The sequence below is a fragment of the Talpa europaea genome (genome assembly GCF_964194135.1).
Source record: "Talpa europaea genome assembly, chromosome: 3".
Taxonomy (NCBI): Eukaryota; Metazoa; Chordata; class Mammalia; order Eulipotyphla; family Talpidae; genus Talpa; species Talpa europaea.
The window spans coordinates 122,240,605-122,268,445 of record NC_140069.1 but is presented as its reverse complement, the minus strand read 5'-3'; the positions used below and the strand labels follow the sequence as shown (position 1 = coordinate 122,268,445).

General features: G+C 36.4%; 1 protein-coding gene across 2 annotated transcripts in view; it reads left to right on the top strand.

Moving 5' to 3' along the window:
* DOCK4 (dedicator of cytokinesis 4) overlaps positions 1–27,841 on the top strand; it is a gene marked incomplete at both ends in the record, with an annotated part of 364,189 nt that overhangs the window by 275,029 nt on the left and 61,319 nt on the right. For both annotated transcript variants that reach the window (XM_084230776.1, XM_084230775.1), the window contains 4 exons: positions 1,508–1,635; positions 3,770–3,904; positions 10,591–10,689; positions 18,800–18,894. In XM_084230776.1, coding sequence (XP_084086902.1) covers positions 1,508–1,635; positions 3,770–3,904; positions 10,591–10,689; positions 18,800–18,894 — 457 coding nt within the window. The remainder of the gene's footprint in view (positions 1–1,507; positions 1,636–3,769; positions 3,905–10,590; positions 10,690–18,799; positions 18,895–27,841) is intronic.

Sequence of the window (27,841 nt, the reverse complement as noted above, 5' to 3'; positions counted from 1 at the left end):
CCATGTAAACAGAGCCTCACAATTAAGCAAAGACATCCTTACCAACCACTTTTTCCATTATTTCAAATTACGAAGAGATGATAGGTTCATGCTCCCCAGAGAAGAGATTGGTAGCTTCCTCTGACCAGCACAAGAGATGACACCTCAGATTCTGAAATTTGGGCCTCCTCTATTAAATATCTGGATACCTCCCCTTCCTGCTGAGATGCTTCAGCTGTCCGCAAACTTGCCTGGTCACATTGTGGTTTCTTTTTCACTTAGTGTTTTTAGTGTTTCACTTCGAAATAGGAATCGGCAATGAAAGATTACAAGAAACTGGGAAAAAAAACCCTCTAAAATGAAAGGCAGAGGCCACTATGAAAAAACAAAAGATGAGAAATTGAAAGACAAAGGTAATTCAGGGAGAAAAAAAAATCAAAGGATAGTCTCTGATTTCTCCAGAGAGACAAGTTACAGCACCTATGAAAAAAGAACAGGAAGCTATAAAAAGAGATAATTCAAAGAAATAAACTGAATGGCTGCATAATGAAAATGTAACACCTCTTGTTTGAAAATTATTAAGAGTTATCATGATGGTAACAAGAACATTAAACCACTCATGAGACCCTTCTGAACACAGTAATCTGCATGAATATACAGGTTACACACCCTTGAAAATGGCCTTGCAAGTAAAAAACTCCTAGAAATTGAACTTACGATAGCATAAATAAGAAAATTGAGTAAGTGGATATCTTTATCTGCACGATGAAGGAAATTTCTTAGGAAGTTGGACAAAAATATTTTAAAATATTTGAGAAGATTAGAGGACAATGTAAGAGGTTCATGATGTGAAAGTAGTCAACATTCCAGAGAGACCAAAAACAAAAGGGGGGCGGGAGGTTGGGATAATCTAGAAGGCTAGTTCAAGGTAAATTCCCAGAGCTGAAGGATGCAAGTTTCTAGATTTAAAGGACCAAGGCAAGGCACATGATCATGAAATTTTGAATTACCAGAAATATTTTTAAGTTTTCAGAGAGAAAGAACAAAAACAAAATCTGGTCATATACAATGGTTTGGAAATCAGAATGGCACCAGCGTTGGAAATAAGAATGGCAGCCAAACTATAATGCTGCTGTCCCCTGAAATTATAAATATTTTGAGAGGTTGTGAAGAAGGGAGTAAAGAAACTAAATCCTCATCTACCATAGGAGGTAGTTAGTAAAGGATAGATCGTAATGAAAAATCAGGAAATAGCCAGAGAAGCACACCATGGAGAATTCCAGAAATAGAAAAGTAACACAAACACCAGCAACAGCAGAAACCTATTTCAAGAAAAGAGCAAAGACCTCCTAGGTGCAGGAATCATGACTTAGGGAAAGGAATGGTTGTTTCTCAGAATTGACCTTGGAGAATTAATACCTTTTTAACTGCATGTGCTAATAATTTCACTATTAAAAATAGATTGTAAAGTAGATAAGGCAGTTTGCATGGGACTCTACAGATGTGACACTAATGCTTCTCTCTCCAGATTCCCGGTACATCCTCCTGCCTGTCGTGTTACATCACCTGCACATGCACTTGCAAGAACAGAAGGACCTGATCATGTGCGCACGTATCCTTAGCAACGTATTTTGCCTCATCAAGAAAAATAGCTCAGTAAGTAAATACGGGTCATGGTATGTAGTTCCCATCAAATGGCATCTGGAAACAAAATTTTAGAAGTCCTCAAAGAAACCTCACTGAGGAGTTACCCCAGCTGGGTTGGACTTTTTGCTTTTCTTTAGGAGGAATTTTTTGAACCTTGTGGGATTGCTATAACCCTAAATAACCTGGGTTTCCTAAACTTGTATTTCAAGAAAGAACTGAATACCCAGCAAGAAAAATTAGAAATCTCAAAGCCTCCCACATGTGTCTTTAATCTTGATATGATGAATGCTCTGTGGTAAGAATAAATTACTGCTTGCAAAGTGAAGTATTTTTTGGCCCACTCTGTGAAAGGTTGCATGATGATGCTCAGAGCTTGGCCATGCCCTTTGGGCCTGGGCCTGCGGAGATTGTGGAAGCAGAGGAAGGCCCCAGGAGACTGGAGACTCTTCGCAACAACCATAATTCAGCCCCAACAGTAATCACTGAGTTGTTATGGCTTTGGGAATTCTTGTCAATGTTCCTGACTCTGGATGCAATATAATTGCATTAGAGGCTGCAGTGAAAATAGAGGAAAATCACATGCTTGCTTGTAAGTCCCCAGCTCTGAGTATTCATGTTCATGGTCCAGGGGGGTCTGATGTGAAATGAATATATGAAGGATGTCCAGTTTCAGTTCTGTCAGTCTGCAGCTATTAATTGAGCATTATACTCATCTGAAACAGCTTTTGCAAAGCAGAGTTGGGTAGCAACTGCTGAGATGCCTGGTTTTCTGCCCCCCCCCATTACTACTAAGCTGAAGTTTCCCCATTTTTGTAGTAATTATGATCACCTCCTGAAGGACTCAATAGTGAGCTCTCCTGGGACCCTGGGGAAAATGGTAGTGATAGGTTCTCAGTGCTGTGTGCATGGAATTGGCACTTGAGAGAAAATGACCAGAAGAAAGTGTAATAAGAGAAATATACATGGGGAGAGGAGGACAGTTGATTTTTATGTACCCCATGAACTTAGGACATAGGGTCATCCAGGACTGGGTGGAGTAGTGACAGAAGAAGTCATTAGTTTTACTTCAAAACTCCCTGTGTATAATTCAATAAAGAATAGCTGTGCCTTGCCTAGTTAGAATGTTTTTGCAAACTGGAATTGCTGAGAATATAAATTAAGTTTGATAGTTCATTGCAGAAAATTGAAAATAAATATCAGTGGTAGCGGAGGTGATTTTTAAAAAATTTTCCTATTTATTTCACTTTGGCATTGCAGTCATTTTTTACACTTATCTGATGGGGGGGGGGAACTTTGGTAGTTTTCTTGCAAGTATAAGAAAATTTACCATAAAAGACTAGCCAAAAAGCTCGTTGAAACCAATACTTCTAAATGATTTATTTACAAAGTCACTCTTTGGTAGGGAACATTTCTATAGAGTTTCATCTTGTACAGGTGTAATACCCCAAATCTACTTCATGCAATCAATACAGAATAATTTGGGTTTCTCAAGTCCTGGGAGGTGTGTATATTAGTAATTTTGCTTTGGGGAAAGCTATCTGCACCATGGCTACTAGTATTATATCTGGACTGTAGCTAATGACATTTGTCTAGTCTTAATCTTCACATGTGTAGATTTTTAAAAAATCATTTTATAGGAATAGACTTTCATACTTAAAATAAGATTTTGGAAAATGACCTGTGCCACTCCATTGATGAGAATAATAGATGTAAGCACCATTAAAAATTAAAGACTCATAACACCCAGAGGTGCTTTCAATGAGGAAGTAGGTCCGTAAAGATAAACTGAGTTCCCCAAGGTGACACACCATGATAGCAGCATACCTGGTGCTCTGGATCATTCTGGTGTGCTTTGCAGGACATTGCCCCACTTTTATGTTTGTATCTCAGGTGCCCATTGCACAATTAAGTTGTTCACTGTTGGGTAAGCTGTTAACTTGTCCGTCCCTTTCTTTTCTGTATCTAGTTACTAACATAGACGACATTAAGTGAGATTGGGTTTGTCAAGCTCTTGAGTTCCCTGACTTTTGACCCTATATTTGGAAATGGGGTTTTTCCTCCTTTCTATTAAAAAGAGATTAATATACATATTAAGTAGCCATTTCCTGAACACAGTGGTTGTTGTTGTTTTTTTTCTCTTAAGGAAAAATCTGTGTTGGAGGAAATCGATGTGATAGTGGCCAGTCTGCTGGACATCCTGCTGAGAACCATACTGGAAATCACCAGTCGACCACAGGCGTCGGGCTCCACAATGCGGCTTCAGTTCCAGGATGTCACTGTAAGATCACAAAGCCAATGACACACAGAACACAGCATAGTTGTGCTTGCTAAATTGTCATCACTTTGAGGGTGGGTTACTGTAAGACTCTGGGAAATCTGCCCTGGTGAGTGACCTATGTACGTGTCAAGTATACATAAGGTGACCTTCATTTTATCAGGGGGTGAGGACAAGAAGTACGTTCACTAAAAGACTTTGGATTAAGGAACTTATAATAACTTTTTCTTAGCCCAATTTAAATGAACCCATGCTTCTTACTTCGGAAGAAGTGAGAATAGTGAAGTGGAGCAATGACAGTCAGGGGCCCTGAGTTCTTATTTTTTCTTACTACAGATAGCCAGGATTCTTAATTTTTCTGGTCTCAGTTTCCTCAGTTTTAAATGAGAATATTTGACTTGGCATTTCTAAGGTGCCCTCAATCTCCACTAATTTACAAGTCTAATACAATATGGTTTATATGAAATGTTAAGAAATAACATATCTGGTAGTTCATATGTTTGTATATATTTATGTACACATTAATGTATGTTAATACCTACATATATAGAGAGAAGGACAGGTAGATGGATGGACAGATTTCTATTTGAAATTCACATTCAGTTGGAAAAAAAGGTTTTTTTAAACATGCGATTTAGAATATTTGTACAAATAATATTATTTGTAGAAATAGCAGTAGATGCTGTAGTTTTCACACACAGATTATTTACAAAAAAATATCAGCCTTTTGCTATCATTTTTATATATAATGCACTATTGAACCTCTGTCTTAAGAATGTTTGCTTAACCCCTGTAGAAATTTTTGTTTTTATCTGAAAATGATTAGAATTCCATCCTGGCTCAAGTGCCAGAGTTTACTGATTCAGGATGACCATCTTTTGTTATATTTTATTTTCTTAGCTACGGAAGTTGAGATTTACCTGAGAGAACCAAACTCTGGGTTTGGGAAGTAAAGTTCAGTTCTATCTTTTAACAAACAAAAGTTAAAGATAGTATGATATATGATAAAACACCCTAGTATATGTAGTAGCCATACTGCCTCATTTAAAGACTAGAAGAGCAAACTATTAGTTTCTCATAGTGTGATGAGATTTCATGTGGAAAGTGGTACCTACCGCCCAGGGTTAGCATCATGGATTAGCGCCTGCTTGGTCCATTATAAATGTTCCAAATAGGATGTTCAGTACCACTGACATTCATTATGGGTCTGGGGTTTCTATCTTGAATGTTTTTGCTTTGTTTTGTTTTTCTTATTAGACTATTTTGCAGTAATTGTAGAGTCACATGTTAAAATTTTATAGTGATATCCCATGTGTCGTTTACCAACTTTCCCCAGTGGTAACATTTTATATAACCAGTTAGTACAATATCACTACTAGGACATTGTCATTAATGCAGTCAAGATACAGATTGCTTCTATCACCCTAAGGATCCCTCATGTTGTCCCTTTTTTAAAATATTGGTTAATTAATCAACTATTAGCTTTTTTTCCCTTTCTTTTTTCATGTTGTCCTTTCAAAGTCACTTTATTTCTACCTCCTTAACCCCTGGAAACCACAAATTTCTCATCCGTGCCCATAATTTTCATCTCAAGAATGTTTCATTAATAGAATCGTGCAGTATATAACCTCTGATTTTTTTTTAACTCAGCTTAATTCTCTGGATATTCATTTAGGGTGCGGGTGTAGCGTATGCTATTCCTTTTTATTCTGAGTAGTGTCCATTGTGGATGTGACACTGTGTGTTTAAACATTCACCTATTGCAGCCCATCTAGGTTGTTTCCAGATTTTAGCTTATGTTAACAAAGCTGCTGTAAACACTCAGATGCAGGTTCTTATGTAGGCCAGCCTTCATTACTCTGGGGTAAATTTCTAATAGTATATGTTGTTGGACTGTAGAATAGTCCTATGTTAAAATTTTTTAAAAGAAATTGCCACACTATATTTCATAGTGTCTCTACCATTTTATATTCTCATGTAAACAATATATTCCTGGTGCAATTTTTAATATTCTTATGAGCATTTGGTATTATCATGGGGAGAGGGAGGAGGGGCTTTCTGATGGGTATGTAGTGAGATCTTACTCTTTTTTCATTTGCATTTTCCTAATGACTAATGATACTGAACATCTTTCATATACTTATTTGCCATCTATATATCCTATTCAGTGAAATGTCTCTTCATGATTTTTTTTCCCATTTTCTATTTGGATTGCTTTTTACTGTTGAGTTTTGACAGTTCTTTTTATATAATCTAGATATACCAGTCCTTTATTGAATATGCAGCTTATATATATTTTTCCCCACTACAGATTAATTTTTTCATTCTGCTTAACAAGACATTTTTTTTTGGTAGAGATAAGTTTCAAATATTTATGAATTCCAAGTCTATCTACTAGTTTTCTTAAAAGTATTATAGCTTCAAATTTTACATTTAAGTCTATGAACCATTTTGAGTTAATTTTTGTTTAATTTGTCAGATATTTTAAAATTATTATTTTCTCCATGTTGACTTCTGTTATCCTGTTCATTCATTTTGAGACTTTCCTGGTTCTTGGTGTAATGAGTGATTTTCTTTTGAAAACTGGGCATTTTTCTATTATAAAACACTGGCTGACAATTAAGCCTGTTTTTGGCTGGCTTCATGTAAAACTACTAGGCAGATAAAAGACAAGGGTGCCAACTTATTAGCAAATAGATGTAGAAGTCTGACCTCTACATTTTCTCTTCTACCTCCTTCTCTCCCTCTTCCTCCAAGAGATATTTAAAATTCACTGTCAGCAACTTTAAATATGTAGATATTTGGTTTTCTCTGACATCAATCTGGGGAGAACCTTGGGGTGCTTCACAGCCTTGTGAGCATGGAAGTTTTGGTTTTTGTCTTGCTAATCTACCTCTGTCCTCTGGGGTTTTCTGTTTGTTTGTTTATTTGTTTTGTATGTGTTTTTGTTTTTCACCAAAGAGAGTAGACTTTTGTTGGCGATATTTTGTTGTCTGCAGTTTTTGACATTTCTGGATGGCCAGAGAACTCCTCAACACGTTCTTCTGCAGGTCCCAAGGTCCCTAGCCAGTCTGCTCTCTTCTCTCCATCTTATAGACTCTTCTGTTTATTTCATATACAATATCAAGGCATCTAAAGTTGTACTTAGCAGGAAAAATAGGTTAAACTGTATCTACTTCAAAAAAAGGTGTGTCTACTTCCCCAAACCCAAAAAACCGAAGAAAGTCTCCTTTGTTGTGGTTTTATGGCAACATTTTCACTGCTTCCTGGCAATGCAATTCTAAAATAATGACCCAGCCAACAAAATCATAGCAATTACTGGATGTGGTTGAAGATTGCTTGGGGTCAAAATCTAAAGCACTTTTTCAAACAGTTTTGTATCCATAGACAGTGTTGTCCCTGCTAAATCTCTCCAAGATATGCATGGCCTTTAGACTTACACAATGTAATAATCAATGTGAATTAAGAAACTTGGAGAAGACCATGAATCATGTTTGCAGCTGGCTTTGGGTGTGGGTCAGATAAGGTGATTGCCCAGAATCCTCACTATTAGGATGATCTCTAAAAGAGAACCTTTCCCACCTAGCTATGTTATACCCCTTGCTATATGAAAAAGCAAACTGGCAAGATATGTGGAATGGAATTTTCTAGGAAACATGCATATAAACTTTTTAGCACCTTTGATTTTATGCTTCAGGACATTCTTTTGAGAGTTGTCAGGAAGAATTGGTTTGCATCTTACTCTGTCATTTGATTAAATGCATGCTGTCGGTCACCTTACCAAAATTCTATAAGCTTTTTATTTTGTCTTTAAAACAACAAATAATTATACTTACCTCAAATGTAGTGTGAGGCTTTCATCAAACCTTTAAAAGTACTAAGCACTATCAATATATTTTATTATATATATTATTTTAATTGTGGCAACAGCCACAGTCACAGCAATATTATTACTACTGCAGAAGTAATCATTGTCTTTTTGTTGCTGTAATGAGTTCTGTGATGAGAAATATGTTCTGATCACACAGTCAGTTCTCTGGACATCAAAGGCCTATTTCATTATGCCATCATTTTCTCACAAAGAACAGTCTCTCTGAATAGAGAATCTTTACATGGCAGGCCTACATTTCATACTTTTCAGAAAAAGTACCCACAGTAAGTGGACATACTGGGGGTAAAAGCAGTTCCCACAGTGTGTGGTGAATTGTTCTCTGTAAGTACCATGGCTGCTGCCCTGCCTCCCAGCTATGCCAGCAGAACTGGCTTCCACTATCATAATTCCAGATAACAGTAGCCTTATTTTTATTAGTTAAAAGGATTGTACTTTTTGTTCTTCTAACCAACTGTTTTTTAAACTTTAAAATGTTCTCTCTAGCTGGGGGGAAATAAAGCACCATTGTAATCAGTTCCATTGAAAAATCTAATTGTGAATGGAAGCAGATTTTATAAGGCAGTCTATATGGCCATTTGCTCACACCTTCAAGTAATTGGACTTCAGAGTTCCTTATAATTTGTAAATGCTTCTTTGTACATAGTTCTGTTAAGTACAGAAGTACATAGTTCAGTTTATTGTGGAGGTGACTCAGGTCAACATAGGCCATGTCTAAGACAGATACTCCGGGATATTTATCTAAAATTATCATACATTCTGGGCTTGTGGTTGGGGGAGGTAAAGGGATATGTAAGAATTCTGTAAGAAATTTCTGTAAGGGGGAAAATTGTATACAGATACAATGGAAGATTTCATGAAGGATGTTAATACAGCCACCTAATACTCTCGTTATTCACAATTATTGATAGAAATGCTCCTTGTGCTTGATCTATACATGAAATGGATGCAAGTCACTGAAGCATATATTGTTTTAAAGGCAATTTGTTTGTTAAAAAAAATTCTACACTGAAGTTAAGTGAATCTTGGCCAGCAATGGTTTTCATTTCTTCTTTTTAACAAATTGTGAATGTAGAATTCTTATATTAGTACAATCTTAAAATAGCTCAAAAACAAAGAAAATTATGTCATTTCCAGGTCTGTTTCTACTGACTGTTTTTTTCAACCTTTATATCATTTCCCTGGCTTCTTGGTATGCTTGGTAAGTTGTTATTAAATGCCAGGTATTCTGAATTTTACTTTGCTAGATTTACCTTGCTGCATTTTTTTTTCCTAAAAATATCTTTGAACAAATGAAGTTAAATTTCCTGGAAAATGGTTTTTTCAGGACTTTCTTTAGAATTTTCTTAGGTAAGATCAAAGCTGTATATATTGTAGGTGTAATTTTCTCCACTACTGAGAAAAGATACTTTTTCATACTCATTGTTGCCCTGTTAAACGTGAGATTTTTCCAGTTCTATTAGAGAGATAAAGCATTATACCCAAGCCTGTGTAGACACTCTACTATTCTCTCAATCCTTCCTGGTAGGTTTTTTTTTTTTTCTAACCTTGAGTTGTTTCCTCACATACATACACTAAAATACCATTAATTGTGCCCCTAAATTTTCTTTGTCTTGTATTAAGTATCAGGATTTCCTTTCTTCATTAACAAATAGGTTGAGTTTAGAGAATTTCTATTAGCCCATACTAGCTAGTACATAATTTTTGCTAAACAAAACAAATCTATGGATGTTATGTATTTTTTCTATTTCATTATTAATTCTTAACAATTGGAGTTTATAGAGATTAATTACAAAGTGTCTAAGCATAAAAGGATCACAAGAAACAAACTATTTTTTAAAAGGAAATTAAAATCAGTAGCCTGCAATGTATGGCTTTCTCTACACCCTGAAGGTAAGCAGACAGGCCATCTGATGAGTTAGAGCAGATCTCTGAATTCAGAAATGGAACATGAAGTCACAGAACTACGGAGTCAGAAGACCTAGAGTTAACTTTCACTTTATCAGTGTGACTTTGGGCATCCTTTTAATCCACAGAATCTACATTTTGCCTTCTTTAAATGCATATTAAGCGACCTACCTCAGAGCATTGATAGGGGACTCAGGTGATACAATGAATGATAGCATAGGAAATGCTTGATAAATGACTGGGAGGCATTATTGCCTTTAAGTGTGTTGGAATTAGTTCCATAGTAAAAAGCTTCCATCCAAGTTAAAAAATGTCCAAATTTCATAATATATATATATCAGTAAATGGTAATCATAAGAGGGAGAAATGCTTACTGATCTTAAGAATAATTTAGATTAAGAAGACTTAATAGCAATTATCCTGAGTCAGAAAGAGAAAGATACATAATGGATGGCTTCGCTTGTAAGTTGAATATAGAGAAATCTAACAAAGGATCAAATTAGATAAACTTTAAAACTGACCCTTGTAAACTGACCATACAGCTTAAGTATGGGGGAGGGATAGGGGGAGATTGGGATGGGAGAAAACCAGCAGGAAAGAGAGGACAATGGACTATGGTGGAGGCCTGTGGGTGCTTGTTGGTGGGAAACTAATGGTGACCACACTTGAGGAGAGAAATCCTATATTGTGGAGGGGAAGGGGGGGAAACAAGGTTGTAAAATGATGATGTCATTAATTACAAAGCTTTTTTTTTTAAAGACTTCATAAGGTGAATTTGGATAATCACAGTTTTGTATGTGTGTGTATGTTCTTTTTGAAGACCGTTCATGGTAAGTTACTGATATAATGTTATGTCCTTACTTAAAAATATGCTTGCTCTTTTTTCAACTAGGGGGAATTTGTTGCCTGTCTTCTGTCTCTCTTACGACAAATGACAGATAGACATTATCAACAGCTTCTTGATAGTTTCAATACAAAGGAAGAACTAAGGGTAAGTGACATTTTAAAAAAATTCTTTTAATGTATCTTTTTAATTTCTCTTGTCCTTATTCATCATTGTTCAGATAGCTCCTTGACACTTACTTTACCTGATTCCATTAATTTCTAAGCTGTTTTTTCTCATTTCAACCACCAATCTGCTCATCTATCTTGTTGCTTTAAGATTTCTGTTACTCAAGCAAAATAATCAGTTCTTACTTTGGACAAAGGACATAAGATTTGAAACACCTGTCATCAAAGTTCAATAAATGATAAACAGAATAATCACTAATGAGATGGAAGCAAATAGACTTTAAGTGAACTTAGAAATGTTGCCTTAATAGAAGATAAAGAAGAATATATAAATATATTTGCTGATTTATTCCTGTAAAACTACAACTATGGGTTACAGTATTCTGACTAGGGAACCAAAGTTGCATTTGATATTCTTTGTCAGCTATTGTCTAATCAATAAGCTGTGCTAGCCTGACAGGCTGACATTAAATAGAAAATATTGATGCTAGGTTTATAAAAATTCAATCTTTGCTGAGATTTAGGGAACTTTAATGCTTCCTTCATGGTGTTCACTGAAAGATTAGAAGTTGATTGTCCTCAATTGGAGGAATGAGCTGCCATCTCTCCTTATTTACTTTTATTTCTCTTCCATTTCTTCAGCTTTCCAAACAACTTGATATGTAAACCATCATAATGGAAGAGTGGCTTAGATGATGGACAGTGGAAAGTTATAGGACAATAGGAACAGTTATGCACAATGTTGGAATGATTGGTAGTCTTCCTGTGCCTCAGGGAAAGATGTGTAGACTTTTTTTATATTAGATGATGCATATGTGTCACTTATCTTTGACTTTCAACTGCCTAGAAGATTCTTTTTGACATCAGAAGAATCTCTTAGTGACCTTAGAGTGTTGACAGAGCTGAGTTATATTGAAATAAAGACTAGGTTTTGGCAGATGTCATCTATCTAGTAGCCAGTTGATTGACCTGTGCCCAAGCCTGAAAATACACTTCATGCTTACCTTCAATCTTGAGTTTAGAAGTAGTAGTAGATAAAAGTTCTTAGAACTTAACCACTCTACACACACAGAAATCCATATGCTCAAAATGGAAGATAATGCCGGAGTTATTAACTTTTATCAGAAGTTGGCTGTTTAACACAATGGAGAAGCTGTTAGGTTTTACTTAAGAGGTCTATGACACCATCTTTCAAAATTATACATAGAAAAACAATATCTATGTTCACAGAGCCTGGGAATGAAAAAAATAGCAGAAAGGCATAAATTGAAAAACATGATCAATTTGATCCAGGTTTTGAACTTTATGCTTTAATAGTTATGGCAACAATGATAAGAAAAATAGAAGTAAGAAATAAATTAGTGTTTCTTGTGGCATATCCTCACTTTTTTCAGCCATACATAAACATAGATTTAATCCTTAAAAGAACCATGAGGGCATCCCCAATGGCCTAGGGGTTAAGTCTCATCACTGCCACTGCTGCAGTCTGAGTTCAATCCCTGGCCAGGGAGCTACTCCACAGATGGCACAGCAGACCTCTCCTGTCTTGTCTGTTGCTCCGCTTAGCAGTGTAGTTCAGTAAATCCACCTATTTTTCTCCCCACTCTGTGTCTCTGGTGAATCCTCTCACCCTCCGCACCCCTGGCCTACTTACACCAATCTTCTATAAAATAAATAAATATTTTTAAAAAAGAACCCATGAGGTGCAGGCACTATTGTTATTTTATTACAGATGACAGTTCTTTGATTCAGCAACAAGTATTGAGCACCTTGGCTAGACATTAGACAATAAACAATAAACAATATTAGTTAATGCCTTAATATTGTTTCATGTGCCCAAATCATTGAATTGTAAATATGGTGACATGTAAATGCAGCAGTAACAATGGCTAACAATTATTGGATACCTCTTCACTCCACCATCACAGCCAGTAGCCAGATTTGGTGCTTAACTCTTTACTGCAACATCTCATTTTACTCTTCCCCTACCTTATAAGATTAATGCTATTATTAGAATAAAATTCCCGAGTAATTGAGAGGGCTTAGCATTCTGTTAATACCGGAGCTCTTTGCTCAGGCAGCAAAACTCAGTCTTTCCTGAACCTTAATAAAATTTGCTAACCAAAATCTCTGATACCAAATTACATAAAATTTCATTTGTCAACTCTTTAAAAAGTAGTTCTACTCATCAAGTAGGGTTGTCAGAGAAAGCCCAGATGAGTAGAAGGAAATTCATATGGGAGATTCATATTTTTTATTTCTACATTTAGGTTAGAAATTGAATAAATAAGGAAATTATCAGTAAGGAAAGGGTATAACATTGCAGTGATATTTAATGGAAATTGATAACTGATATTGGGATTAGGCCTTAAACATCCCATATAACCCTACTGTTTTAAAATAAGAAAGTATTTGTCCCCTATCCTCCACACACATATTCTAATCCCCAGAGGTGGTGACTGCTCTTACTTGGGGTATATCCATATAGACTGTTGTCTGTGCTACACACACACATTTTTTAAATGAATCAAGCTATTCATATCATGCAAAGATGTCATGGATATTCTATAGCCCAAACAACTGTCTTTCTTCTGACTCTCATTATATGATGACACCTAATTTTATTGTTCTCCTTTAGGTGGGCATTCAGACTGTTTCTGATTTTTGCCATTTAGAAGGGATACTGCAGTGAAAACCTTAGTACATTTATCTCTGCTATTGTGCCCTTGTTGCACTAGAATAAATTTCTGGAAATAGAACTGTTGAATCATGGGATGTATACATTTTAAATCTTAGTTGATACCAACAAGTTAAATATAGAGATTAAATTAATATTTTTACTTTTTATTCCTAGAAGAACTACTTTTTTTCTTTTGATTCATTCAAAACAATAACAACAACAAAAAAAATTTGGACTGCATTTCCCAGTGGATCTCTAAGTCAAAATGAATTTTGAAAATAAGTAGTTCTCAAGTATCTTCTAAGAGAAATGGTGTTTTAACTCCATTCTTGCCTGAAGAACCTGGAGTTCTCCAGGGTTACTTAGAATGGCTTCTAGCACTTTGAACAGTATTCTTTTCCTTGATCCCAGGTACTTGTGTGTGAGTGGTATGAGTCAGTGTCATAAGTGTGTAGGAGCGAGCCCCCGAGGGCTGCTACTCTGCATTGTTAGATTCTTCCCTTCTCTAGAACATAGCATTATTTTAGAAATGAACAAAAGCAAAATCTAGCAAGTGACTAGGTTTTTTTCCCCTCCTTCTGCAGTCAGTAATGTTTTATTATACACCCACCTTCTCCTGGGAGCTAAGGTCTTGTCCATATCCTTGGTATAAAGAGCAGTAAGACTCCTGTTCTTTGTTGATTATGATTTTTCATAGAGAACTGTGGGGCTCTTGCATGAGGTTTTACATGTTCTGCATTAAGTATGGCACTGTTATAACACTTTATTGTTTTCCACTAGCTTTCCAAAATTGTATCTGAGAAGTCTCAATCCAACTTTAAAACTCTGAGGACTTTATATTACCTATAGGATGAAGTCCAATCTCTTTGCCAAGCTTCCTTACCTTAAGCTGCCCAGAAAGTAAATTCATTTTTGCCTACAAATGCCGCTTGACAATAATTTCTTTAATCTACCTCCTTTCTCCATTGACCTCCACCCCCTCCAAAAGACCTTTCACTCCAGCCACTTAAAATTACTTGTATATTCCTAATAACCCATATGTATGATTTTTTTTTAAAATAAAAAAAGATTTATTTTATTTATACAAGAGCCGGGGTACACGGTCCAGATGCACGGGAGGGTGAGAGGATTCACCAGAGACATTCTCCTGTACCTTTTTTTAATGTCTGAAATGCCTATTCTACCACCACCTCACTTTCGTTGCCTAATTTCAGTGCATACATAAAATCCACCTCAAGTACCACTTTCCTCATGAAGCCTTCAGAGAATATGGTCCCCCCACCCTGTGATTGCACACAACAATGCATTGTGATTATTTCCTTATATTCTTCAAGACTGTGAGCTTCGTGAGCATAGGGACCATGTCTTTATGTCCTAAGCACAGATCCTGGAACATGAAATCTTTGTCAAATGAATTGACCCCCCTAATATCTGCCTCTTTCACAAGCCATCATTTCAACTTGTAGTGTTTATTTTATTACAGAAAAATAGTTCCATAGTTCTCAAAGGCTGAATACCATTTGGGAGTTATTTTTGCATAATGTACTTAAATATTGAATTTTAAAACTATGGATTTCAATGTGATAATGATTATTAACGCCCTTTAATTGAATTCAAACCCCCTATCAAGAGAATTACACATTTGGAATTTGTGACAAATTTTTTTAAAAGAGCTTTTGACTATAATTTGAATCCTAAGTTAAGGAAATGTGTTCCTACAAGGCTCTGTCCCATTCATTGCTCTTGGCATAAGGAGACCATATCCTGGCCCACCTGCTTCGGCATGCTTTCTTTTCTGGATGACTTAGCTATGTTTCACAATCTCAGAATTCCTTCTTCATGCCTCACCAGTTCTGTTCCATTAGCCTAATCTCTATCTGATGCCATTTTGATATCACAGTGTCATGGGTAAATGTAAAGCAGTATTTTATGCAATATAGTAGTAAAATCTTTATAAAATATGGATTTAATCCTCTCACACATCTGTATAAAACTCTTTATTGTGTCCAAATTGCCCTTGGGATAAATTTCCAAACTTGTTATCATGGAAAAGGTATGAGATAAATGAGATTGGCTTTCATTTATCCCTATTCATTTATCTTTTATTTTATTAATTTATCTTATTTCATCTATCTATTGTCATTTATTTATCTCTGTTTATCTTCCAGCCCCATTTCTTGCCACTCCCTTGTCCAATTCCAGCAGCCCTGTGGCTGCTGTTGCCCTGAGACTGTCAGGTGCTCTTCCATCTGAGTGGAATACCTGGCCTTCAGGCTTACCCTGGTTTATAATGCATGCGTATTGTATCTGTTTGGTTTTAGATTAACATTTATCTCTCCCACCAAACTGAGCTCCATGAGCAAAGATCACATTCAGCTCACTTCCTGTAGTCTGATGTGTTGCAGGCCCTCCATAAATATTTCTTGATGAATAAATAAAAGAATATATCCTACCCCAGTAGGTGTCCCCAGCATCAAACACAGTGCCTGGCACATAGGAAAGTACCCAATATTTGTGAATGAGTATTAGTGATAATTTCTGAAGTCATAACAATTGTTCTTGCTTTCTATTTCAGTATGGAACTTTTTGTTGTTTTGGAGGTTTTCCCATGAACTTTCCCACTTGAACCTCTTGCACTGCAGAGAAAGTGCTCCTGTGAAGTAGTACCTACCTGTTTCTTATTTTCATTTTGATTAACCACCAGCAATATAGTTCAGTTGCCAAGTTGTGCTACTTGAGAAAAACGTGGAAAAATAAAATGCTCCCTGCAACCAATATGAAAATGGTGGCATATGAAATCCATTCCTGTGTGCTAGGAAACAGGAAGGTTATTATAGTGATGTTCTATTTTCTAATTATGAAAAATTTTTGTGCCTTTGTTATTATGTGTGTAAAATAATTTCATGTATCTACATAAAAGCAATATTTAGTGATCAGAGCTGCAAAGTACTTAGGACAGTTAATGAAATATCACTGCTTTGGAGAAAAGGAAGATGTTAAAGAATGTAGCATTCAGATCTTAGTGCTTTAAAATATTGGAACTGCATTTAAAATGAAACCTGTTGCGTGACAGTTGGCAATAAAAACTTGCTGAACTAAACTGCATTTAAGTACCACCATGGAAGTTGTTTGTGTTACCATCTGATGAAACATTATCCTGCAATTTAGAAATAAGAAACAATTAATTGTGCCATTTGATTTGGTAAGTGATCATATCACCTTTTCCAAATCTCCTCTGACTACATTTGCCGGTGTGAGGCTCAGTTGCAGAGTGGTTAAATTGCCAAGGTCATTGAGCTAGTTAATCATAGAGCCAGGATTAAAATCTAGGTTTTTTAAATCTCAGGAACAGTGTTCTTTTATTTTTATTTTAAGGTTTCTATAAACGAATGGGTTTGGGCCAATAAAGACAGTTGAAGCTTAAATGAATTTCTTAGAAAGGTACTTAAGACTCTGAAAAGTTTCCTTAGGCACAATGTCACTGCAGTCACAACTTTTATTTTGTGAGATAAATGGGAATAGGGAAACAAGATGGCATAGAAATAGGTTCTCTAGCCTCAAGCCTGCACATGAAATGACTTTTCCTTGTCCCCAGAACTGTAAAAGAACAGCCACAGTTGCTAGCCTTAGCGATAAATATCTTACTGCCTGTAGCCAATCCTTCTGTGCAACTTTTTCTCTGTGCAACTAATTTCACACTCACCTACCCCACCCCAAAACCCCCATTACAAAGGGTGCTGCCTCCAATTTTAAATTCTCTTTAAATTTTTGAGGAGAACAAACAAAGCTTCAGTATGTCCAATTTATTTGAAGTTTTTTAAAGTAATTGTAGACTATGAGAAACAAATAACTCTCCTACTTTAATAACTTTTTAAAAATATCCAAGTAAATTCAACAAGACAACAATCAGAAGTAGAGTACAATTCTGAAAGGTAAAGAGAGACTAGTTTTTACAGAGATTATATGTTTTCATGTGTTGGAAATTCAAAGGAATCAAATGAAAGCCCATTTAGAATAAGTTCTACAATTGCATGGTGAAGGGTTTTAGTTTATGAATGATCTGCTATCCCAAGAGTAGGCTAGAATATGAGGTGTTTCCCCAAATTAACTGCCCTGAAGTGGAATACATTGGGAAATCCTGGTGGTTCTGCAGACATGGCAGGATCTGTCTGATCATTTAAAAGCAGTTGACCTAGAGGCACGTCTCCACATGGCATATACTACATATCAGCATATGTGCGTTGATGCCAAAGAAGCTAAAATAAATCTTTGTCAAAATACTTATGGGCTTGATCATAACTGTTAGAATATGTTTGTTTGTTTAAAAGCTTCCAAATGGTTCTGCAGTTTTTAGATTCTCTCTTTTGATGGTATGAATAACAACCTTAATCTTAGATTCAAGTAGCTTCATGTTTGACAAAATGTGTTGTTAGTTGTGATAAATAAAGCTCTTGTGTCTTGTGGGGGGGGTACTTCTTAAAGCAACCACACTATTGCCTTCAATCAGATTGTTACAGAGATATGTTTTCCTAGTAGCACTTAAGGTTACAAGAATCTTTGTCTTTTAATTAATCTAAATCAAAGCCACATTGAGTCAGTCTCTTGTTGAGCAGCGCAAGCTCCATTTTCTTCCTCACCTGTGGTATGTTATCACCTTGATAACCTTTAAGTATAATGTGCTACAGTGTTTTGGACTCTATCTCTTGTAATTTTTATAGAATTATTTCCTTGTCTGACAATAGCATCTTGTCTTACCAAGTGCATTTTCAGGTGATCCAATAAAAGTAACATCTCAATAAAACCACTGCCCTCTGGCATGACACCTCTGTGATAAATTCCTTGATATTCTCATAGCTAATAAGCACTTATCACTGGGCTCAGCTTCGCACACACCATTATTTGGATACATTCTGTGTAGCACATTTAGGATGATTCACTAAGATCCATAAACTGCATGTCTCCCTTAATACTCTGTCTTCAGAATGTGCTCTAATGGGTTTTACTTATGATGCTTTTTAATGAACATAGCTTTCTAAATTTTGACACTTAAGGAAAACAGAACTGAGCCAGGGATGCTTACAATTCTCTTGAATCGAAAAGTTCTGATGTTTAGGACATTATAATAGAAGAAATCTTCTATTACCAGCTTTCCATTTTACTTCTAAAATCTAAATTTTTAGAACTTTAAAGAGAAATGAAAAGTTATTTCCACTGTGCATAAAAAAAAGGGGGGGGGGACATTTGGGATGATTCACAGGCCAATTGAATGCTGAGAATGGCAAGAGTAAATTTTTGAAAGTATGGGTCCCTTCTCCATAATTGCTTTGGAAATGGTAACAACAGCATTGTGTGGTTGTGGTGTACAATTATAATTAGTTAGTGAAATGGCCTATTTTCTCTTTTTTTAAAGGATTTCCTGCTGCAGATATTTACTGTGTTCCGAATACTTATACGCCCAGAAATGTTTCCAAAGGACTGGACTGTTATGCGCTTGGTAGCTAACAAGTAAGACATTTAAATTGATGATAATTGCTTCATTGTGTAGGTGGAAAGGAGAGTGTGAAATGATTGTTTAGTTTAATCTCAAATTTGCAATCTCTTTGTCTGTGAATTATGTTCTCTCACTTTTTTTAATTACTATTTATTTTGAGTAGATGACATATTAAAACAGTTACAAGTTCAAACAGAATTACAGTATATGCTATGAGAGTTGCACTCCTACCCTCTTTGTTTCTCCTCTGCTCCCATCCTGTCTTAACCAATTTTGTTATTTCTTGCATGCTCTTCCTGTGTTCCTTCATGAAGAGTCTAGCAGATAGAGTGATATATACAGTGTTCAACATGTTTCTCTTTCACTTAAAAATGCCAGCAGTCTTTCCATTAATATCTAGAGAGCTCTTCATTTTATTTCTTTACAGATATATAATATTCCATTAAATGGACCTACCATGGCTTATTTAACCAGCCCTCTTGCTAGACACTTCAGTCTTTTCTGATCTTTCTTAGTTCAGTTTAATTCATCAAAATGCACTAAATATATATCATTTACATAGGCTCCCATTCAAATTATGAAAGCATATGAGATATTTTCTGCTTTATAAATGAAATAAAGTTCAGAAATAAACCTTCAACTATTTGTACTTTATCTCTGGGGAAAAAAAAAAAAACCACCACCATAAAACCTGGGAATAAAGCACTGGGAGTAAAATACAACTCTTGAATTGGATATTCAAGATTGAAGTTCCTTTTATACATCTAAATTGTATGACCAGTAGAGAATTGAAAATAGTGCTCTGACAAAAGTTTAAAATTAGATACAGACATTTAGGAAGTTACTGACATAAAGTTGAATCTCTGAGAATTGATAAAGATTAATTTGTATGAAACATCTCTAGTAAAAAATAAAATGACCTGAAGTCAATGTTTGGAGAAATTAGAGCCAGAAAAGTAAATTGGGTAAGTCAGGAAGGCAGCAGCTATTTCTGGAGAGTTCTGTGCCAGCGGTTTGTCTGCTCTCTGACTTCCTATCTCTGCCATCTCAGGATACAGAATGAAGATGAAGTTCCTTGGGAAACTGGCCAAATCTTTACTTCCACACTTGTAATTTACCCTATTTCATAAACATTCTTTCTTTAGCCCATATTTGTCTGCTTATCCTTCATCTTCTTCTTCAATCCCCTGTACCCTCCTTCAGGGCAAAGGTTGGATTCTCTAAGCATCTATCCATAGACCAGGGATGCCTATCCCCCAAATGCTCAGGTATGATGTGGGTAAGAGACCCAGGAACATAGGATTTAATTTTGATTAGCTATGCCTGATATGGCTTCTGCTACAGCATGCATTTATAGACATGGAGGTGTTAAAGGATGTGTTAAAATTTTGTGAAGTAACAAATAGTATAATGTGGCATATTATATTTTACATAAGTAGAGAAGCAGCTTTTCCATTTTGAAGGCTAATTGAGACTACTGAAATAGCTCTCTTCAGAATTTAGCATAATTAGTTTGATATCTGTGAACAGAATCAAATATCTCTTCATCTGGATGTCCGGATGGTAAAGATTTATGTGGGAGCTGTTGGTCACATATCTGGCCTTTTTACCAAGATCAACCGTTCTGAATACCTAGAAGAACTATGAAGTAACCCAGAGGCCAGATGGGGAGGGGTTCAGGCTGCTGATTGTCATCACAAAGCATCATCATTCGGTCATTCTGCCTGCCCCATATGTAGAAGAATATTTTGTCTTGAATTAGAATTTTCAGTGGCAGAAATTCAAACCAAAAGCAAATTTGACATTTTCTTCCTTACGTACAACAGGCTCTGCTTGAGCTTCCTGACACCATGACAACCATTGACTTTTTGATATTCAATGCCACCTCTTTGCCCCACCTAGAAATCTCTTCTCCATTTATGAAGACTTCATGGTCACATGAGTGGATAGCAGACTTAAAAATATATATTCTGCTTTGGATTAATCACATGACATTTAAGATTTTCATCAATGGTCTTAACAAATAGGAACATGATTTTGTTAGAGATGAGCTCCGTGTAATACTTTTAAACAGAAGTTTCCCATTACAAACCCAAGAAAAAGGCCATCACTCTGTGCTAATGCAATAGTATCATTCCACTGGCACCCAAGTCAGTGCTGCTAGGAATCTGGCACTGCCTTTCCACTGGCAATGGCTGGCAGAGGCAAGTCAAAGCTGATTCCTAGATGGAACTTCAGGGCTGGCGAAACACCTGCCAAGATGGGATAGACCACCTGCCCTGTGAAATTCGCTTCCCTCCCCTTCTTCTTTACTCTTCAGTTAGTGCCTAGTCGTTTCCCATTGGAATTACAAAAGCTTCTGAGATTTCTCTTACAATAAAGTTCAGAAAATAGGCCTTCAACTATGTGTGCTTTATCTCTTAAAAAATTTACCTTTATGATATTAGTAGAAAAATTAATTTCTGAAAGATCTTAAGGTATTTGAGAGCATGCGTTGGAACAAAAATTTCTACTTTGCTGATCTGGGGAAAAGCAAGTTATGGGAACTGAATCTGTCGCTTTGAAGTTGACCAGTTTTTCTTCCATGACACTAACCTTCTTAGACAAATATTTGATTGGGGCTCTTCAAAGAGGCATTTAAAACAAACTTCCACTTATAATATCCACTTTATGTGCTTTGTACTTGTTGAATTGACAATAATTAGCTGAGAAATCACCTTTGTTCTACCCTTGAGCTCAACTACATAGATCATCACATAGAATATATTTTCTCTTATGTTTGGGGTTTTTCTTCCTATGTTTTCAAGTAAGTTACATGCCTTTAACTTCCATCCAAATCCGGACCTTCTCTGCTTTATGTGAAGTTCTGCCAAAAGCTGTGACCAGATTCCTGGTGATAATATGGTTTTTATTTATTTCCACCTGAATGTCTGATATTGTAACATAGTAATTCTAGACTAAATTTGTCAAGGTAAGAAGTGTGACTTCTCTTGCCTTCTTGCTCGCAAAACTATCTTGTGCCCACTCTAAGTTCTTGATAGATGTTTCTGATGAGGACAACTGCTCACTCTAAGAAAGAGGGAACATAAGGGAGATGAAAATTAAGTAACAAAAATATGGACACTTTGAGGCAAACGTCTCTCCACCCTCTTCACTTACACATTGCAAAACAGTACAAAAATAAAGTCACAGTTTTTTACATATTTTCAAGGAGATAAATCTTTTAACAGACTTTCTCACTGAGCAAAGAAAAAAATTCCCTGCCCTCTGATTGAAATTTCAGGCACTAATTTTGTTAATCTGGTGTGCATGTTGCTTTCAAACATACACATTTTTTGTGTGTTTTGTACCAAACACTGGATTGTTTCATTAGCTATTACCTTTACCCAGTGTAGCTTACAGATTTAATCTATATGTTAAATAAATGATTTACGGAATTAAAGATTCTTAGGGGCAGTCATCCATTTATTCATTGACCCATTCATTCTATAAATATTTTTCAGTACATAATGTACAAAATAAAAGCTAAAAAAGAAAAAGAGCATGGTTCTGGGAAGATGCTTGTGAAAGACACTTTGTTCTAGAATGGATAGGAAGGATCATTCATTAAGGAGTACAGCCTGAACTGAAAGCTAAAGCAAGAGTTAACAGGCAGGAAAAGCATGTAAGAATGTTCTGTGGTCAGAGTACACATGGCACATTCAGAAACGAAAAGACTCTTAGTGTGGGGAAGTAAGAGGAGAGAAGGAATCAGTAAAGATGAGGTTGAATGAGAAAGAGAGGACCCGGGTATCAGAAAGCAGGGTGACAAAAGAGAAACCAGGCTTGCCCGCTGCATCTCCTTATGAGTTGTAAGGAGTTAGTAAGAGAACAAATACATGAAGCAAAGGCTTCCATGTTTGAGCCTAACAGATCAACAGTGCGGTTATTGCCTCTACCAGTAATACCCAATAGAGTGGGCTAAGGGACTTTCAAAAACCCTTCTGTTTCAATCCTGTTCATTCTTTTTTATCTCACCATACTGCATGACTCCATGACTGAAAGAAACACATGTTTATCTGCTTCCCTTGTGACGAATGCTGTACCTCCCCTTGGAGAACCTCTCTCATCAGCCTTGCCTAATTTCAGTCCTTTCTTCAGAATACTTTTTAAAAAGTGTAAAATGTTCACAAGCTTCACATTTTAGAATTATCCACTACAGCAAATAAGTATAAAAAGCATAGTTGATATATAATTGCAAGGTTAGTCATTCAACACTTACTGGACTTGGCTTAGAAGGCCAAATTCCCCAAATCTTCTTGGTCTCTAAATGGCAACCTTTGTCTCTCTTCCCTTCTCTCTGTAACACCTGTCCTCAAAATGGGAAGAATTTTGCACCAGAACCTCTTGACTGGGCACCATCATGACAAGCCTTTGGTGGTGGTGAGGCCCTGATGCCCTGTATACCCTCAGGTGATTCTCCTGCACTCTGAGGCTTGAGAACCAAGAGCTTATATATTTCCCTTGATGATCATCCAGCATTTCACCACCCTAAATGTCTTTGTGTTGGTCTCTTTCTGCTCCCAAGTAACCCACCAGGTTGGAGGAATGTCATTGTACTCCAGGTTTAGAAATCCGTCATTGTTCAATGTGTAAATATCAGCTTTGTTGATTCACAAAGATATTTCTCTTGGTTCATGTATTATTTATGGAGATGGGCTCTTGCTTCAGCAGATTTGTCCTTTCAAAAGGACAAATTATAAAAGATGAGATTTCTATAGGGGAGAGCTAGCACTGCTTAAAAAAATAGTTTCTAAATGCCAGAATGAGGTGACAACTAGAAAACTTGAAGTGATAACTTTGATTTCCTGTGCACCAGTTCCCTTTTATATTATTGTGCTGTGCCATGGATTATGGCTGTGCAGTAGTGCTTGCGCCTGCTTTTCCATGGCAGATATCAGTCATTTGACCATTTGCATGAACAGATTGCAAACCTTTCTTGGCTATTGAGTGGAAACACTGAGATGTGAAATGTCCCCATATTCAGAAACTGAGTCATGTGTAAAAGAACAAAACCAAAAGAGTCACATGGTTTTGGATAAATTGGAACAAATAAGGAAAGATCCCACAACACCTCTGGTGTCTACTACAATAAAGGAACAATTATGCATGAATGTCATTAGCTGGCCTGGGGACCTGAGCCAGAAAACTACCTTAGTGCTGAATTACCCGAAGAAGCCTTGGAAGCTGCCTCTGTGACTTGAACTGAATGTTCTAGATGAAAATGGAAAGCAGTTGAAGTAGAGTCACTTTAAGATTTTTCTAGTTTTGGGAGGTCTCATTTTTGGAGGTTCACTCCTTATCATATCAAACCTATGAAATAGATTCATATGCCCCATTAGATATATTTTGCTGAAGTAGAAAGCTTCATTTACATTTAGCTTTTTAACTCATTGGTCTATGAGTAAATCATTTAATTCCCATTGGTTGTGATTTCTCAGTATTTATGTATGTAGGGAATACTTGTGATGTCAGAAAGAATATCCTGTGATTTTTTAATAGAAATTGCATATATATTATGTTGGACAATTAATGACATTGTAATGTTAACATTGTGTGAACATGTAATTAACCCTTTTTTAGTTTTCATTTTGTAGTATGATTTTTTAAAATTTAATTATTTTTAAATGAGGTAACATTGGGGAATCCCCATCAGGAATTACCACCATAGTGCACCCACCACCAAGTCACCCATACTCTACCACCATGGACCATTATGGTGGACCATTATGGCCTCCCTCCCTCCCTGACTGACCCTCTCATTGGTTGTACCTAAGTGTCTGTCCTGCCTCTCCTTCCCCGCTGGTGTCTCAGTTCTGTAGACAGCTATCAAGAGTTAGCTTTTCAGCTTTGTCTTTACCTGACAAGTTAATCTCGTTACTTTATATTCCACATATTAGTGACACTATCTGGTATTTATCTTTCTCCTTCTGACTTATTTCACTTTGCATTATCCTTTCAAGCTCCATCCACGTTGCTGCAAATGGCATGAGTTTCTCTTTTTGATCACTGAGTAGTAGTCCATTTTGTGGTATATATACAGTTTTACTTTTTGATCCTATGACATTTTCTCAGGTCTCAATATTTCCAAAGCTCCTAAAAAACTCATAGGCCCTGCAAACTCTTGTGCCTCTTATGCCTAATGATAAAGCATCTTTGAAAAGAGGATGAGGTATCACATCTAGAGCAAGGGTGCATATCCCATTAAAGAATCAGAAGAATAGCTGTCACCCTAAAATTCTAAAAGTTGGAGAACGTGAAGCAGAATTTATTGGAATGTTCCTCTGACTCAGGCCTCTCTGAGCCTTGCTCTTCAAAGGATGGGTTGTAGATAAATAGTATGAGTATCTCTAAGGTCTTGTTAGAAATGCAGGCTCTCAGGTCTCACTCCAGACCCACTGCGTTTTAGCAAGATCACCAGGTAGGTACCCATTAAAGTTTGAGAAACACTGCTGTCTCTGAAATAATAGTTCTCAACTCTGGGTCTACATAAAAATCACGTGGGAGCTTTAAAAATCCTATCCAAGTTGTTCCCCAATCCAATCATTAGAATATCTGGGGGCTCCCAAGTGCTTCCAATGAGCAGTGAGGTTAAGACTCACTAGTTCATAATAAGGTCGCAAGGCTCTCTGGTGAATACCAGCAAGTGAATTTCAAGAAGACATGGACACTGTGTTTGGGACCAGCTTATAAATAACAAATGGGTAATCTTTGCTGTAGAATGACCTCTCTCACCTGGAAGATTGAGTTTGTTAGAGCCTTTTCAGAACATTAGGCCCTGTAGTCTAAATCCCATATATGTCCTATTTCACTGACATGAGAGGTTGTTGTTTCTGAACAATCCAAGCTAGAGCTCTGGACCAAAAGGAAGTTTTTTTAATGTAAAATTCAGCTGTAGTGACACTGTGTGTGTTTATTGAGCTTCAAAGCATGAACATTATAACCACATGTTGAGGATGTAAATTTTTCTTCTTTAACCTGACGAGTCTAACAATCTTCTAGGTTTGTTTTCTTTTTTTCTCCTCTCTCCTCAATAATCTTCTAGTTAATGCTGAAATAAGAGCTGTTTCCTTACCTAATGGCTTTCCATTTTCTAATAATTAAACTTTAGTGTCACATAGTAAAGTTTGAGTAAAGTACTTAGGGAACTTTAATAATTTTTTCAGTTACTATCATCAATTTTGCCAATGGCTATGGAAAATTGTCCATTGATATTAGTATTTGCAGGTGATTTATCTCTGATAGGACATTCACTGGTGCTTTCTGCCATTTGGGGTATTAAAGAAGCCACAGGAGTTCTCAACCTTACAGGCTTTATGTGCTTCACCTCCATGGAACAATTCATTTAATGATGTGAATGGCATGTATATAATATACATGCAGGTACACAGTGCTGCTCATGGCACAGTAGGTGCCCACAAAATGATGATTTTTCTTCTCTTTCCTCTTCTTCACCTTGAGCTTCCATATTTGGCCATCCAATTTCTTCATCTAATTAATGTCCCTATGCCTCGCCAGGAGGTGATAATAGTTCCAACTTGATAACAATATTGCATATTGTGTCCTTCAAAGGCTATAAATATTCTTCAAATTAGCAGATACTCTTCTTACCTACATTTTACAAGTAGGATAACCAAGGTGTGAAGTTGTTGGGTCTTCTGTTTTGTTTCATTTTGTTTTACCTAGGGTCATTCAATTACACCCTTCAGTTCCAAATTGTAAGGGGAAACTGACACTCATCACATCACAGGCAGCCCATTCTGTATGGAGTTCAGATAAGATCAAAGATGTTTTCAATATTAACTGTTTTTTTTTTGTTTTTTTTAATTTAAATAATAAATTTTATTTTTATATTCCCCCATACAATTGCAAACCCCCCATTCTGACCCCAATCCCTCCCCTCCCGCCCCCCACCCCCCAAAAAGTGTCTCTGGTTCATAGTTTTTTGTTGATTTTGATTTTCACTTTCTTATATTCATTTTCCTGGTCCCTTATTTAAGTTTTCTAGATTCCTGCTATGAGTGAGACCATCCGGTATTTTTCTTTTTCTTTTTGGCTTATTTCGCTGAGCATGATCCCTTCCAGCGCCATCCATGTTGCTGCAAATTGCATGTGTTTATCTTTTTTGAATGCTGAGTAATATTCCATGGTATATATGTACCACATCTTCTTGATCCAGTCATCTATTTTTGGGCATTTGGGCTGTTTCCAAAGCTTAGCTATTGTAAACAGTGCTGCTATAAACATAGGGGTGCAGGTGTTCTTTGGAATTGATGTTTCTGTGTCCTTTGGGTAAATACCTAGGAGTGGAATTGCTGGATCATATGGAAGCTCTATGTTTAGTAGGTCCAGAAATCTCCACACAGCTCTCCATAGTGGTTGGACCAGTTTGCACTCCCACCAACAGTGCAGAAGAGTTCCTTTTTCTCCACACCCTCGCCAACATTTGTTGTTGCTAGTTTTTTTAATATGTGCCATTCTCACTGGTGTAAGATGGTATCTCATGGTAGTTTTGATTTGCATTTCCCTGATTACAAGTGATGTTGAACATTTTTTCATATGTCTGTTGGCCATTTGCATTTCCTCTTCAGAGAAGTTTCTTTTTAGCTCTTCTGCCCATTTTTTGACAGGATTATTTTCTTTGTTGTTGCTGAGTCTCATCAGCTCTTTGCAGATTTTTGTGATCAGTCCTTTATCATTAGTGTTGGGTGCAAAAATGTTCTCCCAGTTGGTGGGGTTTCTCTTTGTTTTTGTTATTGTCTCTTTTGCTGTGCAGAAGCTCTTTAATTTGATGTAGTCCCAGCTGTTTATCTTTGCCTTCACTATCACTGCTTTGGGTGATGTGTCTGTAAAGATGTCTTTGATGTGCAAATCCCGTAGTGTTTCGCCTATATTTCCTTCTATGTATTTTATGGTTTCAGG